Source organism: Oryctolagus cuniculus, chromosome 5 (assembly GCF_051225735.1).
Source record: "Oryctolagus cuniculus isolate XC-2025 breed Fujian yellow rabbit chromosome 5, ASM5122573v1, whole genome shotgun sequence".
In the NCBI taxonomy this organism is placed as follows: domain Eukaryota; kingdom Metazoa; phylum Chordata; class Mammalia; order Lagomorpha; family Leporidae; genus Oryctolagus; species Oryctolagus cuniculus.
The window spans coordinates 9,138,319-9,153,723 of record NC_142871.1 but is presented as its reverse complement, the minus strand read 5'-3'; the positions used below and the strand labels follow the sequence as shown (position 1 = coordinate 9,153,723).

Genomic DNA, 15,405 nt, shown 5'->3' with positions numbered 1-15,405 from the left:
CCCCGTGCTCACCCACTGGCCTTGGTGAACACTGGTCCCGAGCCAGTGCCCTGGCCCAGGCATGCACCCACTGCCCCGTGCTCGCCCACTGGCCTTGGTGAACACTGGTCCCTAAGCCAGTGCCCTGGCCCAGGCACACACCTACTACCCCGTGCTCGCCCACTGGCCTTGAGGAACACTGGTCCCGAGCCAGTGCCCTGGCCCAGGCACGCACCCACGGCCCCGTGCCCGCCCAGTCATCTTGGTGAACACTGGTCCCTAAGCCAGCGCCCTGGCCCAGGAACGCACCCACTGCCCCGTGCTCGCCCACTGGCCTTGGTGAACACTGGTCCCGAGCCAGCCCTGCCCGGCTGGCATCCACCCCATCCCCACCCTGGTTTTCTGGAGGGTCTCTCATTTATCAGGGGTCGGCATTCTATGCAGCTGTGAGGTCGACTTCTCCTGGGGATGCTCCCTTTCCAAAAGCCAAGAAGGGGTGGTGACAGTGTCCTCCCCTGCCCTAATGTGTCACTCATGTTACAGAGGGAGAGGCAGCCGGTGGCGTGGACCCGTGTGCACAGTCCAAGCTCCAATGGCAGAGGGTTCTGTCCAGCCCCAACTTGTGGACAGACATGACGCTCGTCCTGCACTGAAGTGAGGGCCTCAGGCCGCACCGGGTGTGACAAGGCCCCGTGTGCCCTTGGAGGTGGGCAGTGCACGGGCACCGTGGGACGTGATCCAACCGTGTGTCCTGTGGCTAAGACGTCCCTGACCACCTCTATTACACAGTTATCACGGAGTCTGCATTAGCCAGTCTAGGACTGGCTGGGACCTGTTCGTGAGACGTGGGAAATGGCCGGATGTCAATGACGGCCGCCGTGACATGGCTTGGGGCAGGATGTCTCGCATGGTGCCCCCCTTGCCCCCACATGCAAGTAGACGCCCACTGCCACGTTGCCTGATACAGCCTTTATTGTGGGCACAATTCAACTGCACGGGGCCTCTCGGCCAGAGCCCACAGCACAGCGGGGCTGCCGTGTCGACTGCTACGGGGCCCCGGCAGGAAGAAGCAGGGCTGGAGGCGGCTCTTCCGGGGAAACGGGCGACACACGGACCTAGAGTCCTTTCCCATCTGGGATCGGAGCGCTCATCAGCGCGTGTGGCACTTTCCAAACAAGCAGCTTCGACAGGAAATCGAGTACAGGCAGGAAGCAGAGAACCCTCAAGCTAAAGAAGTCGTCCTTAGAGATGGGACCACGGCAGCAGCTCGGCGCCTGCACTGCCCTCGCGCCACGTCAGACGAGGTGCCGGGGGGACGGGGGTTCTATTTGGTAATTCTTTATTATTCTGTAAAAGGTAACAAAATATACAGAAGGCTTTCCCTTTTTGAAACTAATGTCACCAACTCCATTGTCGCGTACATAAATAGGATGCGCTAAGCTGATGGTTCTCATGAACAAGTCCCACAAGGTGGTCTGTGAAGCAGAGAGTTAACCGTGAGTGTCCACTGGGAGTGGCCCCTGCAGGTTCTGCCAGCCGCAGCCGCGCAGGGGACATCAGGGACACCGACTCCGAGTCGACTGTTCACCCGCGGACTGCAGAGGTGGATCCTTCATAGAAATCAGGAACAAATCAATCAATCTGAGCTCATTTCAAATACAGAGAGAGTATGGCACGGGCGAAGGCGCGAGGTGTCCCTAAGGAGGCGGAATCCTGCCCTCCTGGCTCGCCGGCTGGCGCCGACCCTGGCACGCGGCCTCTGCGGGGGCAGGGAGCCATCCCACACCCAACCCCGCGAGGCCCGCCTGGCACTAGGAGACAGTGGGGACAGTGAACAAGGGCGCCTGGCCCGGGGCCCGGCCCAGGCGACTCCTGCGGGCGCCTGGCCCCCGCGTGAAGGCACTGGATCTGCAGACAGAGCAGGAGGGCGCGGGCGCGCCGGGGCTTCACATGGCCTCGAACTCGTCGATGCGCTGCTTGGTGTTGCCCTGCCGGATCTGCCGCAGCGTCTTGTACTTGTCGCGGCCCTGCCTCATGTTCTCGTTGTGGATGATGTCGTTGTGCGTCCGCTTGTTCTCGTCTCTGGCCTGGGACAGCTCGTTGCTGAGGGTCTGCGGGGCGAGAACGCAGCCGTCAGCTCCCGCGTGGGGGCGGGGGGGGCAGGGCGTGGGCGGGGCCGGGGCGGGGCGGGGCCGACCCCAGACCCCCGGCGGGCGCCGCTCCTGCTCACCAGCAGCTGCCGCTGCACGCGCTCGTTCTTCTCGGCCTCGGTGATGCGCTTCTCCTCGTGGCGGTCGTCCAGGATGCCCTCGCTGGACAGCTCGGCGCTGTAGCCCAGGGACTCCGCGCCCTCCTCGTGCAGGTGCTCCTGGACGTGGTAACTCACCGGCTCATACATGGGGGGCGGCGGGGGCGGGGGCGCCGTCATCACCAGGTGCAGCTCCTCCTTGGTCTTCACCAGGTCGTCCTGGGCCTCCCGGGCCTTGGGGAAGCAGATGGACAGGTGAGAAGACCCCCAGGACCCTCGTCCCAGGGAGCCTCTCCCGGGGCCGAGCGTCTCCTCGCACAAGTGGCCCTGGGCGGGAGCTCGGGGCAGCCGCAGCCATGGCTACAGCGCGCAGGGGCCGCGGCTGCAGGACCGTTTCTCTTCCCTTCCTGGGCGCCTCCTGTGCATCCCACCACCACTCCCCACCCAGCCCTGGACACGAGCTTCCCCTGGTTCCGCCCTGCGGGCCGTGTCTCACTGAACACGTGTGAGCACGTTTGGGACAGCACCACTGGGTCTGGAGCCCTTGCACACTGCACAGTCCGCAGGTGCTCGGTCCAGACGGGAGCCCAGCAGGAGGCCACGTCCTGGGGTGGCCGGCACCAGTGTAGGCAGCTGTTATGTCGCATCATGTAGGGGGAGCGTCAAGAAGTCTGGGGGCCAGCGCTGTGGCCTAGTAGGCTAAACCTCCGCCTGCAGTGCCGGTTCGAGTCCCGGCTGCTCCACTTCCAGGCCAGGTCTCTGCTATGGCCTGGGAAAGCAGTGGAGGATGGCCCAGGTGCTTGGGCCCCTGCACCCACGTGAGAGACCCAGAAGAAGCTCCTGGCTCCTGGCTTTGGATCAGCCCAGCTTTGGCCATTGCAGTCATTTGGGGAGTGAACCAGCGAGCGGAAGATCTGTCTGTAACTCTGCCTCTCAAATAAATAAATGTCTTTAAAAAAAAAAAGTCTGCACACGCTTGGTGCAGATTCCATTTTTTTAACCTGTTTTCCACGGACGGTTGGTGGACCTGCGGGTGTGGCACCTGTGGCACTGCCAAAAACCCAAGCACCCAAATCTTTTTTGTACCTCGGGCGGGAAGGGCCTGGGGTTAAGTCTCCGCCATGGACCACACCTGCAGGCTCTCCTGGGGCTGTGCTGTCCCACAGGGCACCCGGGAGCACAGGCCCCCTTCTGACCGCCAGCCCAAGGGCGGCTGCCTCGCCTGGGGAGCCGGGAGCTGCCCCACGCCGCAGTGAGGGAGCCGAGGCTCCTGGCTGAGCCCAGATCTCCCCAGCTCTGCAGACCTGCGAGCTCCCAGGACTCCCCGGGTGCCCTGCGGTACAGACGGTGGCCATGGGAGCAGAGCTGGGCAGAGGAAGGTGGGGAACGAGGGTCCTCTGCTAATCCCGCAGCTGCGCTCGCCAGCGCCCCAGCCACGCCCGTTCCTGCAAGTGCAGCTGGCGGAGTCACACCTCCTCCCGACCCGGCAGCGCCCACGCGGGAGCCAGGCTCACCCGGTGCTGCCACTCTTCCACCTCGCTCTCCTTGCGCCGCCGCGCCTCCTCCAGCAGGGCAATCTTGGCGGTGTACTCGGCGAGCTCTGCGGCCTGGGAAGGGAGGGGGAGCCTCAGTGCTGAGCAGCAGTGTCCACCGGCCTCCCTCCCCCCACCCCCGACCCCGCCGTGCCAGAGCCCCCTCCCAGCCCCAGGGGACAGCCACGACAAGGCAGGCGCCACTGCCTCGGCTCCCAGAAGCTGCCCCTCCACCACTCAGCCCTACCAGTTGCTCCTGGCTCTTTATCTGGTCCGCCGCCTGCCTCTCCAGCTCCTCCTTGGCCCGCAGCGCGGCCACGCGGTCCGCCTCCAGGCGCTCGGACTCCTCCTGGGCGCGCTTCCTCTCGTCCTCCAGCTGCAGGGCTCTCTGGATCTGGTCGGAGAGCTCTAGGGGACGGCCAGGGTGGCTCAGACAGGGGCCCAGCGCAGGAGCCACCCTCAGGACCCCTCAGGACAGCGAGAAACCCTCCTGCCAAGTGCTCCCAGGCCAGTGTTAGGGCCCACGCGGCACGGCTCTCGCCACGCCTGTCTCGGGTCTCACCGCAGCTGGCCCCAGGCCCGGCCCCCTCGCTGGGGAAGAACGGCTGTAGGAGCTGTTGCCCTCACGCCTCCCTGGGGCGTCCAGCCTGCGAGGGGGCCTGGCTTCTCATCCCCAGGGCCGGGGGCAGGCCGGGAAGCCCCCCTCTTTGGCGCAGTGCCTGTGAACTTGGTACTGGGCTAAACAGCCAGGTCATGCCTTCCCTGGCAGGAGCCCCGTGGCTGGGAACCTGCATTAAACCGAGACCCGTCCTGGGAACACGCTCTTCCCAGGCGTGCGGGGACCGGCCCTGCCTCGGCGCCCACACCCGGGACGGGGCCCGCGGGCGCCACCTTTCTCCGCCTTCTTGGTCTTCTGCTCGTAGTCCTGCAGCCGCACCATCAGCTCCTCCTTCTCCCGCAACATCTGCTCCTTCTCCTGCTCCACGGCCTCCCTCCTCTTCTTCTCCGACTCCAGCTGTTGCCTGGACCGGGAGGAGGAAGAGGGGCCCCGCCCTCAGCCGCTGGCCCCTGCTGCCTGCGAGGGGGGCGGCGCGGAGGGGACCCCGGCGCGCTCCCTGCCCCGGCCCCCGACACCCACCGCTCCAGCTGCTTCTGGTGCTTCTCCTCGCGCGCCTGCGCCTTCATCTGCTGGACCTCGATGGTGTCCGGCTTCCGGCGGCGCATGTACAGCTCGTGGTTGCCCATGCAGAGCTGCAGGATCCGCTTGTTGATCCTCAGGCGGGGGGCGTAGAACACGAAGTCCTACAGGGGAGAGCAGGGTGGGGCTGCCTTGAGACCACCTCTGCGTGGCCGCGTCTCCCAGGCCACGCTTCCCTGAGTTCTGAAAGGACAGCTGCGGTGGCCAACGGGGCCAGCGGTGGGGCGGGGAGTGGGGAGCAGGTGCGGTATGCACGCACAGAAACCTGGCCACGGCCAGGCCTCCCAGCCCAGGACACCCACACCACTCAGGGGTGCACGCCCCTCCTGCCCCCCACCGTGCAGCCCGTGTCCCCTCCTCCCTTGGCCGCGGCTCCTCCTGTTTTAAGTTCCATCTCCCAGCCTTTCCCTCACACACAGACCGAGCTGTCATTCGGGCCACCGGCCAGGTCTTCAACTGCTTCAGCCCCCTGAGGCCTGCGTGAGCTGTGCCAGTCCCCAAGGACCCCCGCCCTGCTCCCTCTCCCACAGGCCCCGGCAGACTCATCACACACTAGCGTCCCTGGCGTCTCTGGCTCTTGCCCCCATCGGGCTGCTGCCGCCGAGGGCGGGGGCTGTGCTCGCTCACCTCCATCTCTCTGGGGTCAGTGCAATGTTCAGGATTTCCCGAGCCCTGCAGCCCCCGGCCACCGTGGGAGTCAGCGCGTGGCCCTGGGGGTGCTGGTGCCTAAGGGGCCTGTCGGGAACAACCCAGAGGTCTGTACGGTCCTTGGGCCAGCGTCTGGCTCAGACGGCAGCACGGAACCTTCTGCACAGCACGGAACCGGGCCCTCAGCAGTTCCATGGCCAGTGGCGCCCCACCCTGGACAGGGGAAGATTTCCTAAGCGGTTCCTCTACAAGGAGAGCCTCTGTGTGCCTCCTGTGCACCTCGAGGCCCCGGGCAGCCAGACGCTGGGGAACGGGAGGGGAGGCCCAGGCCGAGAAGCCCTGCACTTCCTGGGCGGGCCCTCCTTGGGGTTTCGCACACTTGTTATTAAGTCATCGGGTTTCCCAGGGAGGAGCCCAGGGTGGGAGAAACCGGAATTTTTATTACCTGCCCATCTCTGATTACCCAAGAGAAAGCAATCTTGTGTGTCGGGCTCAGAGGCCCAGCGGGGGGCCCCCTCCTGAGACTCAGATCTGTAAAGATCAGCCCAGACCAAGGTCAGAAAAAAGTCCACTGAAACCGCAAGGGGCCGGGACTCCAGGACTCCAGGAACTCAGGTTAACTTGAGAATCTCAGAACCTTGGCGGGTCAGCTGCTGGGGCAGAGGTGGGGAGGGGGCTCCTCCTGCCGCCTTTGATTTCAGGTGGAACCACATAAACCCCCAGGAGCCCCTTTCTAAATCCAAGTCCCAGACCTGGGCTTTCTGATGCAAAACCTGAAGGACCCCATTACCGCGGTGGGGGGGTGGGGGGGGGAGGAGGAGGAGGAGCCACAGACGGCTGGGAAGCCTCCCCCACAGGGACCCAGGCAGGCCGAGGGGCTCCCCCAGGCTCACAGGGCGGCAGGCAGCTCAGCCAGGGCCGGCCATTTTGTCACCAGTTCAAAAGCCGGCCCGGCTGCTTTTGCCACAGGCCGCAGGAACCAGAGGCCCTTAGCCAGCGGGAAAGGCAGCCGCCTGGCCCGGGGCGAGGCTCCAGGGTAGGTTCCTCCTGCGTGAGGAGGGGCAGTGCCAGGCGCCCCCGCAAGGCAGCCAGAAGGGGAGTCCTTGCCGCCCTGCTATGCTTTCATGTAAACCTGACCAAGCGGAAGACCAAGGCCAGGTGGCTGGCGCTGGGTGCAGGCTAGGCCCGCACTGGAGTGCTGCTTCGAGCCCCGGCAACTCCACTTCTGATCCAGCAACCTGCTGATACGCCTGGGAAGGCAGTGGAGAGGGACCAAGTGCTCGGGCCCCTGCCACCAGTGTGGAAGCGCAGGATGGAGCTCCTGGGCCTGGCCATTTGGGGAGTGAGCCAGTGGACAGGAGAGCTCTCTCTTCCCCTCTGTCATTCTGCCTTTCAAATAACAACATCTTAAAAAGACAGACCAGGCCCTGCTGCCCAGCAGCCCCCGAGGGCGTGGAGGGTGACAAGACTGCGCTTCCCCCACCCCCACCCAGCAATGCCGCCTCTCCTCACTGCACCCATCTTGCTTTGTTTTTCCATCATAGAAGCACCTTGTGGACCGGCTTCAGTTGCCTTCTGCCAGAGTGGACAGGTGTCGTCCCGTTCGTGATGTGTGTGCCAGGCCCAGGAGTGCCAGGTACCCAGGGCGTGGCCAGCCCCCTCTTCCCTGCCTCTCTCCTGTGTCAGTGATGGAGACACAGGAGCCGGACGCATCCCAGCTGCCGTGGCTCGGGGCTCTGGGATGACACCCTCTTCAGCTTTCCCAAAGCTGAGCTTACACCAGGCCAGATGCGCACGTGGCGCCCCGATCCTGAGAGTCTGGGCTGGTGCGGGCCCCGGCTCCACCTGAGTCCCGGGAGGTGGGCAGTGTCGCTCGGAGAGGGCAGACTGCTGTCCCCGGTCTCCCTCTTAGTTACCATGGAGCCGCGGGGTCTGAGCGGAGGGCGGGCTTAATTTCAAATAACTGGACCACCACCCACAGAGTCAAGTCAAGAGTCTGCAAACAGCAGGAAGCGTTTCCAATAAAGAAGAAAATACTTTTTGCAAACAACGTCAAGACCTGCTGATTTTAAATTACGCTGGACTAACAAGGGCGTGGAACCTGCTGTTCCAGGCGGCTGAGCAGCCCCACGCCAGGCGCCCAAGGCCTGCACCCTACAGGAACAGTGGTGACCTAAGAATCCGTCCCCTGGGTCTAAAGGGGCAACAACTCCTTCGAGTGGCAACTTAAACCACATTTCCCCCTTACACCAAGCCAGTCACGGACGTACCCGTCATCAAGTGTTCTGAGCAAACACCCGCCGAGAGGCCGAGGGCAGGCAGAACAGACAGAACCAGCCTGCGCCTCCCCGGTACACAGCTCTGTGCGGCTGCGATGGGAAGCGTGGCCCTGGTCCCAGCCTCATCTGGCAGAGAGGTCACTTCCCAGCATGCACCTGGCAGAGGGGACGCTCTGGGCACACTTGGCTAAGGTCAAGGACAGCCCTGGAAGCCATCTCTGGCCCTTCAGACCTGGGGGTCTCATTGTCCACCCTCCAGCCTGGGCCCTGCCCCAGGCACCTGTATGCAGATGGACGGGCTGTCCACATGGACACTGGGCTGATTTCCCAGGCACGGGTGACGGACAAGGCATTCTGGGAAATGGTCACCGTCTGGCCGAGGTCAGCGACTTGGGGAACTGCCCTCTTCTTCGTAGCCATGAGACCCTCTGGGCGCCTGGTTACAGTCAGCTGGGTTTTGATGGACACCCCGTCTCCCCTGTCCCCTCGCACTGCAATGGGCACTCAGCCACAGGGCCCTTGGCCCTCACAGTGGCCGGCCGGAAGTTCTTCTCTGGCAGAGATGGGGCATTCGAGCGTCTCCCCCTTGTCACACAGAGCAGTCTGAGTGTTCCCCCGAGACTCACTGAGCTGTTACCCCAAAAAGCGGGAACCCCCACTTACAGGTGCCTTCTTATCGATGGGCTTAATGACAAACTTTTTGTCATTGAAAGAGATGTTCCTGATTTCACTCCAAGGAAAGCCGATCTTTGGGGTCAACCTGAGGTTAAAAAAAAAAAAAAAAAAAAGAGGCGGATCGTTAGCTGCAGGTACACACTCAGTGCGCTGGGGTCGGCCGCGGAGGCCCCCAAGTCCAGTCTTAACCTGCAGCAGTTCAACACAGGACAACTGCAGAGAGGCAGCCCGGGGCACAACACTGATATCCACTCTCGCCCGACCTGTCCACGCTGCCACACGGTCATCTCGAGGCCAGGGGCCTCCACTAACCAGGCGCAGCCTTCTGTCCTGCCGGGCCTCTCTCTACCCCACCCACCCACACTCCCTCCTTCCCCATCCCCGCAGCCATCAACAGTGTGCTGGCTCACACCCACCCTTCCAACCTGGTCCCAAACTGTCTCCCCAACATCTACTTAACAAGCATGAAGAGAGGGCAGAAACTGCCATATAAATAAGGTAACCACCACCCATGCCAGCCCCCCCAGCCCCCGTGTGCCAGGGAAAGGCCCCGCCCCCGTCTCCACCCGCCGCTCGGGGCAGGTGTGGACTCTGAGTGCACTTTTAGTGCCAGGCATTCTGGCTGGATCTTCCCGTGTCACCCTCCAGTTTCCAGAAGGGCCCTCGGACCGCAGACCCCCGGGGCAGCCCCACGGCTCTCCATAGCATGCAGCATTCCCGCCTGAACCACGGCTTTTTCACAAGGACCCTCGGAAAGTCCGTCCCATGACTCGGAACCACACCGCTCCGCTTACTCGACAACTCCCCAGCCCCGTTACGCATAAGAACGGACAACGGCGGACCTGCTGCTTCCACCACAGCCCCGCGAGCCCCGCTTTTCAGAACGCAGCGGGGGTGGGGAGGAGTGCTGTCCGCCCAGGGTTCAGATGGGCGAGGCAGCGAGGAGGCCCCACGGCACACCTGCAGGGGCGCACCTGCGGGGCTGGTCGGCCGCGTCGGAGCCTCCGTCTTACAGCTCTGTCCCCTGGGTCGCCACTTCCCATAAAAACACACAGAGCAGGCGTGCCAGCAGGGGCTGCGTTCAGAGAAGTCCCCCCGTGCACGGGCACTGCGTGTTCAGAGATGTCGTTCTCTAAGCTGGGGCTGCTGCTTGGACCTGCTCGCAGGCAGCAGGAAGCAGGCTGGGGGGCCGGCGCTGTGGCACAGTGGGGCCTGCAGGGCCGGCAATCCATATGGAAGCCAGTTCGAGTCCCGGCTGCTCCACTTCTGATCCAGCTCTCTGCTATGGCCTGGGAAAGCAGTAGAAGATGGCCCATGTGCTTGGGCCCCTGCACCTGCGTGTGAAGCTCCTGGCTTCAGATCAGCTCAGCTCTGGCCGTTGTAGCCATTTGGGGAGTGAATCAGTGGATGGAAGACTTCTCTGCCTCTACCTCTGTGTAGCTCTGCCTTTCAAATAAGTAAATAAATACATCTTAAAAAAAAAAAAAAAAAAGCAGGCTGGGTTAGGTTAGCACGGAGTGGGTCCGTGGTGAGGAGTGGCCCCTGGTTGCTAAGCAACACAAGGGCATGCACTCAGGAGCTGCGCTTTGCAAAAACTAAAACAGGGAACTTAAAACGCAAAAGCCTGCAGACCATGAACAACCAGGGTAAGAGAGAAACTAACGGGCCCAGGGCCCTTAAAACAGCAAGACGGGAGCCCGGCTAAGACACGGACAGCACATCTGGGAGCGGGGGACCGCGTGGGAGGAATGGGAGGCAGGAAGGCAGGATGAGCCCAGCACAGATGAACACTTTTCTTAGAGGGCCTCGTACAAACTTCCCAGAGGGTCTACAAGCCCCAGACCACTGCCTTCCCAGGCTCTGTTCCGGCTGCTTTCCCAGGACTCCTCCCCGCCCCCTTCCACGGGGCCTTTGTGTCGCTCGGCCTTGGCCGTGAGAGCCGCCTCTGTTCACATCAGTGAAACTTGGCTGAAAGAAGGCCACCCTGTTTGTTCATCAAACTCTGGCATTCCCGTCAGCTGCAGCCCGCTGGGGCCTACCTGGGCCCGCCAGGTGTGGGAAGGCCTGGGGGGTCTGACCGGAGCCCCGAGAACTGAGTCGCTGTGGCTCAGCCCCAGCCAGCATGAGACGGGGTCCTGACGCAGCCTCTGGCTCCTGCTCTTCCAGGGGTCTCAATGCAAGTTCGGAGCAGGAAAACTTGGGCCTCTGAGCTCCACGGGCTCCCTGGTGTCCAGGGCCGGGCACCCCACGGCCACGCGCATTCTGCTTCCTGTTGGGTCCGCACAGTCTGTCCCCGCAGACTGCAAAGCCTCACCCAACGGAGACGGGCAGAAGCGCAGGATCCCAGGGGAAGTGGGGAACCAGGCGGAGTTCGAGCAAGTCCCCCAGTTCTGGGCCACGGTAGGGACATCAACGCCTTCCCGACACCCGCTGCTGTTCCCGTTCCCCCGAGAGCTCCCTTGTAGGACCCCAACACCAGAAACTGGGCTGGGGGAGTCTCCCGGAAGAGGGCCTGGAGGCCTGGGCTGGAGCACCCCCAGGGGTGAGCGCAGCCAGCGCTCCAAATCACAGAACCACACGCCCACCTCAGGGGCTCCTAGGGGCCAAATCTCAAGGAATCTGGCCAATCATATCACCACCACTAGTGGAGGACAACACTAAGAGTGGGACACAGTCGGGGCCGCACCCACCCAACAGACGGGGAAGAGAAATCCGGCTCCGCGCGGGGAAACCGCGGCTAGCGAAGGGGGAAGGAATGAAAAACTCACTTCTCGAATTCCACACCAACACCTGCCTCCCCTCGGTCTCACCAGTGGTTGCTGGAATCGACCAGTAAGGGCTGCACAGGGGCAGGCGGCTGGCTGCCATGGCAGCTAAGTCACAACTTGGGACACGTGCGTGGCACTGGGCACAAGTCCTGGCTCCTCTGCTTCCTGCCAGTGCACACTGGGAGGCCACAGAGGATGGCTCAGGTAGACGGGTTTCCTGCCACCCACACCAGAGACCCGGCTTTAGAGGGGCTCTTGGCTTCAGTCCAGCCCAGCCCTGGGGAGTGAACCAGCGGATGACGATCTCTCTCTCTCTCTCTCTCTCTCTCTCTCTCTCTCTCTCTCTTTCAAACATAATGAAAACTTTTAAAGATTAAAACATTTAAAAATTAGGGCCAGCGCTGTGGCATAGCTGGTAAAGCCACTGCCTGCAGTGCCAGCATCCCATATGGATGCTGGTTTGAGTCCCAGGTCCTTGGGTCCCGGTACCCACATGGGAGACCTGGAGGAAGCTCCTGGCTCCTGGCTTTGGATTGGCCCGGCTCCAGTTGTTGTGGCTATTTGGGGAGTGAACCAGTGGATGAAGACCTCTCTCTCTCTGCCCCTGCCTAACTCTGCCTTTCAAATAAATAAATAAATCTTTTTTAAAAAGTTAAAAAGAAAAGGTAAAAAAAAAATAAGGATTTTACATAGTCTCAAGGTCTCTCCCTAGAATACACTTAATGCTTACAAAGAGAGGATGGAAACCTGGCGGTCATCACGGTAACCAATGAGCCAGGGGGTGCCAATGGCATGAGCTCACGTGCTCCCTCCCCCCACCCCCGCAGGAGAACTCTGGATACCCTCCCAAAGCGCAAGGCCTGACTGTTTTCACTGAAAACACCAGACAAACCCAAGGCAAAGGACGAGGAGAGCACTCTTTAAAAATACGCAAGGTCCTACAGGTCAAAGGCAGGCCGTGCACCGGTCACAGTCGGAAGGAGACTGGGAAGGGTGACGCCGAAGGCGGCGGTGTAATCCTGCCAGGATCCTGGGGGCCACAGGACCCGAGTGGGAGCGAGGCCCATAGCCACCTAACACCGCGCATCAGGGTCACCTCGCCTCAGACGCTAACGTTCCAGGAAGCCGGGGGAAGCTACCCAGGAACTGGTTGATCTATTTCTGGAACAAATGATTGTAAAACATAGGAATAAACAGTTACAAATTTAAACTCGAAGTATGCGCTCTTATGTTCTGTATCTTGCAGGCATCTTTACTTGTCGAAACTCTGTAGCAGAGGCAGATGTGGGGCAGCAGGTGAAGCCACGCCCACACCTGTCTCCCAGAGCCTGGCTCACGGCCTGGCTACTCAGTGCTTCTGATTCCAACGCGCCTGGGAAGGCAGCGGGTGACAGTCCAAGTGCTTGGGCCCCCAACACCCATGAGGAGACCCAGATAGAGTCCCCAGCTCCTGGCTTCAGCCTGCCCAGCCTCCGCTGCTGTGGTCATGTGGGGAGTGAATCCGCAGGTGGAAGATCTGTCACTCTGCCTTTCAAATAAGCACGTCTTTTCTTAAAAAAAAATAAATAAATAAAGTTTATATCAAAGGAAAAAAGCATATTGAGAGGCCAGCGCTATGGCATAGCGGATAAAGCTGCTGCCGCTGCAGTGCTGGCATCTCATGTGGGCGCGAACTTGAGTCCCGGCTAATCCACTTCTGGTCCAGCTCTCTGCTGTGGCCTGGGAAAGCAGAAGATGGCCCAAGTCCTTGGGCCCCTGCACCCGCATGGGAGACCTGGAAGAAGCTCCTGGGTCCTGGCTTCGGATCAGCACAGCTCCAGCCGTTGCGGCCAATTAGGGAGTGAACCAGCAGATGAAAGACCTCTCTCTCTCTGCCTCTCCTCTCTCTCTGTGTAACTGACTTTCAAATACATAAATAAAATCTTTTTTTTAAAAAAAAAGGTGTACTGAGCCTGAGTAAACGGCTCTTCTCTACTTGAGGACAAGTGCACCGGTGCCACAGTTCACTCCGAGATGGTCAGCAAGAAGGCCTGGGAGGTCACGGGAGGTGGAGATGTCTAGGAAGCCACAGCACCACCCACGAGGAGCTGAAGGGAACAGACGCCGCGCACGGTGCCTCCCGGTCCCCAGCTGTGCACGAGCCCCGCCAACACCTCCAAAGATAGCCACTCCAAATCCCCACCCTTTCCGAGACTGGAATGGTGGGGGGTATAGCCCAAAAGTGGGGGAGTGACCCAGAGAGGGAGGAGGGTGTAGGGAAGTGACCCAGAGAGGGAGGAGGGTGTGGGGGTGTGACCCAGGGGGAGGAAGGGAAGAGTGACCCAGAGAGGGAGGAGGGTGTGGGGGGAGTGACCCAGAGAGGGGGGAGGGTGTGGGGGAGTGACCCAGAGAGGGAGGAGGGTGTGGGGGAGTGACCCAGAGAGGGAGGAAAGGGGGGGAGTGACCCAGAGAGGGAGGAGGATGGGGGGGGAGTGATCCAGAGGGAGGAGGGTGGGGGGAGTGACCCAGAGAGGGAGGAAGCGGGGAGTACCCCTGAAGGGCTGGGATGAGTTCCTGTGGTTTTGTTTGTGGTCCGAGCGCAGCAGGCAGAACTGTAACCCAGACACGTGAGGCCTGTTCACACGGCCCCCACGGGGAAGGTGTCTGCCCTGCTTCCCTCTTCCCAACCCTTCCCCCTGAGCTCTGGATTTAAAGAAAGGGGGGCAGCCAGTGGCCAGGCCTCCGTGCCCCCCACAATGGAAAGGGGCCCCAGGGGACATCCAAGCCGGGCTCCAAGCGCCTCATCACATAAAGGTGTATTTGTTTATTTGCAGGGTGGAGAAACCTCTCCTGGCTTAATTTACGTACTGAGTCTATCAGCCAGTCCACCTGAACAACGCATCAAGCGTATCTATTCTTGCCCACGGCACAGCCGAGCTCTGAGCACCCTCAGCCGCGCCCAGACCGAGGACTCGACCAATCAGCCACCAGCACTCTGCTTGGAGGCACTGCCATGTGGGGGAAGGGCCAGGAGGGGAAGGAACGGGGTGTGTGGCTCCTGTTCTTGGGCAAAAGACAGCGTTTCCATGGGCTGGGGCAGTTACAGGCCGGCAGCAAGTGCCTGCCTATGGCTTTTTTGTGCAGCTTGAAAAACCTGTTTGGACAGCCTTGGCCATGACCGCATTACAGAATCTGGCAGTTCAAGGGACAGATTCAAAGGCCAAGGGCAGTTTCCCACATGCGTTCCCACGGGGCCGGGCATCCCGACTCTGCGGGGGCCTCCGCCCCGCCGGCTCTGAGGAATGACTGGCGGGACCCCTGCTTCTGTGGGACCCCTGCTTCCCCGGCCCCGGGCTTCCTCAGGAACCCACTCGCAGCAGTGGGAGTCCCCGCTGCTCAGAGCAGCACAGCACACCCTACCCGCCCCTCGGCCTGCGCACAGCTGCCTGCCGGGGCACTGACTGGGGTCTGGCGCAGGTCCCCCGGGCCCACGGCCCACCCCGTGCTCTGGGTTCCGGCAGGGACACATGTGGCTGAGATTCTTCACGCGCGCATCAGGCGTCAGGAGCAGCCGGGGACGGGGACTCGGGTGGGGGGTGAGCCACGGCTGTCGCTCATAGGGACAGCGCAAGGACAGCCTGCGGCACTGAGCCTCGGCCCCACACCCACAGAAGCCGGACCCCAGGACGATGGGCTGAGCTTGGCGTTGTCCAGACCCTGGGAGCACTGCCCCTCCCCCGCCCCGCCAGGCCTGAACCTGATGCCATCACAGGATGAGGCCGACAGCGCGGGTGGCTTCCGGCCACCAGAATCGAGCAGCTGGGCACATCCCATGCTCAGGAGACCCCCATGGACTTGAACCCCTTTTCTCCTTGGCAGAAAGGGAAATCTGCACAGGCTCCGCCCACTACCCAGCCCGACCCCACCACACAGCAGTGTGGCCCACGCGAGGCAACCGGCTGGCTCAGGGTCTACTGCTTCTGGAATCTTCAAGTCTCTGATGGCGACGCAACTAGTCCTGGTTGGGTGAACACAACCCCCAGGCCAGGAGCGCAGCTCAGGCTGGGCTGAGTGGGGCAGGGGTGGGTGGGCTCCGTGC

The 15,405-nt window shown here is 62.0% G+C and overlaps 2 protein-coding genes across 16 annotated transcripts in view; one reads left to right on the top strand and one right to left on the bottom strand.

Annotated features, from left to right (window-relative positions):
* SYTL3 (synaptotagmin like 3) overlaps positions 1-1,138 on the top strand; it is a 91,008-nt gene extending 89,870 nt beyond the window's left edge. For all 15 annotated transcript variants that reach the window (XM_089333579.1, XM_089333578.1, XM_070073318.2 and 12 more), the window contains one exon: positions 523-1,138. In XM_089333579.1, coding sequence (XP_089189705.1) covers positions 523-632 — 110 coding nt within the window. In that variant the 3' untranslated portion in view covers positions 633-1,138. The remainder of the gene's footprint in view (positions 1-522) is intronic.
* Positions 1,139-1,320: 182 nt separating this feature from the next.
* Positions 1,321-15,405, bottom strand: part of EZR (ezrin) — a 38,858-nt gene continuing 24,773 nt past the window's right edge. Inside the window, 7 exon segments of the mRNA NM_001082122.1 lie at positions 1,321-2,090; positions 2,210-2,461; positions 3,742-3,834; positions 4,007-4,167; positions 4,651-4,781; positions 4,898-5,061; positions 8,548-8,644. Coding sequence (NP_001075591.1) covers positions 1,926-2,090; positions 2,210-2,461; positions 3,742-3,834; positions 4,007-4,167; positions 4,651-4,781; positions 4,898-5,061; positions 8,548-8,644 — 1,063 coding nt within the window. The 3' untranslated portion in view covers positions 1,321-1,925.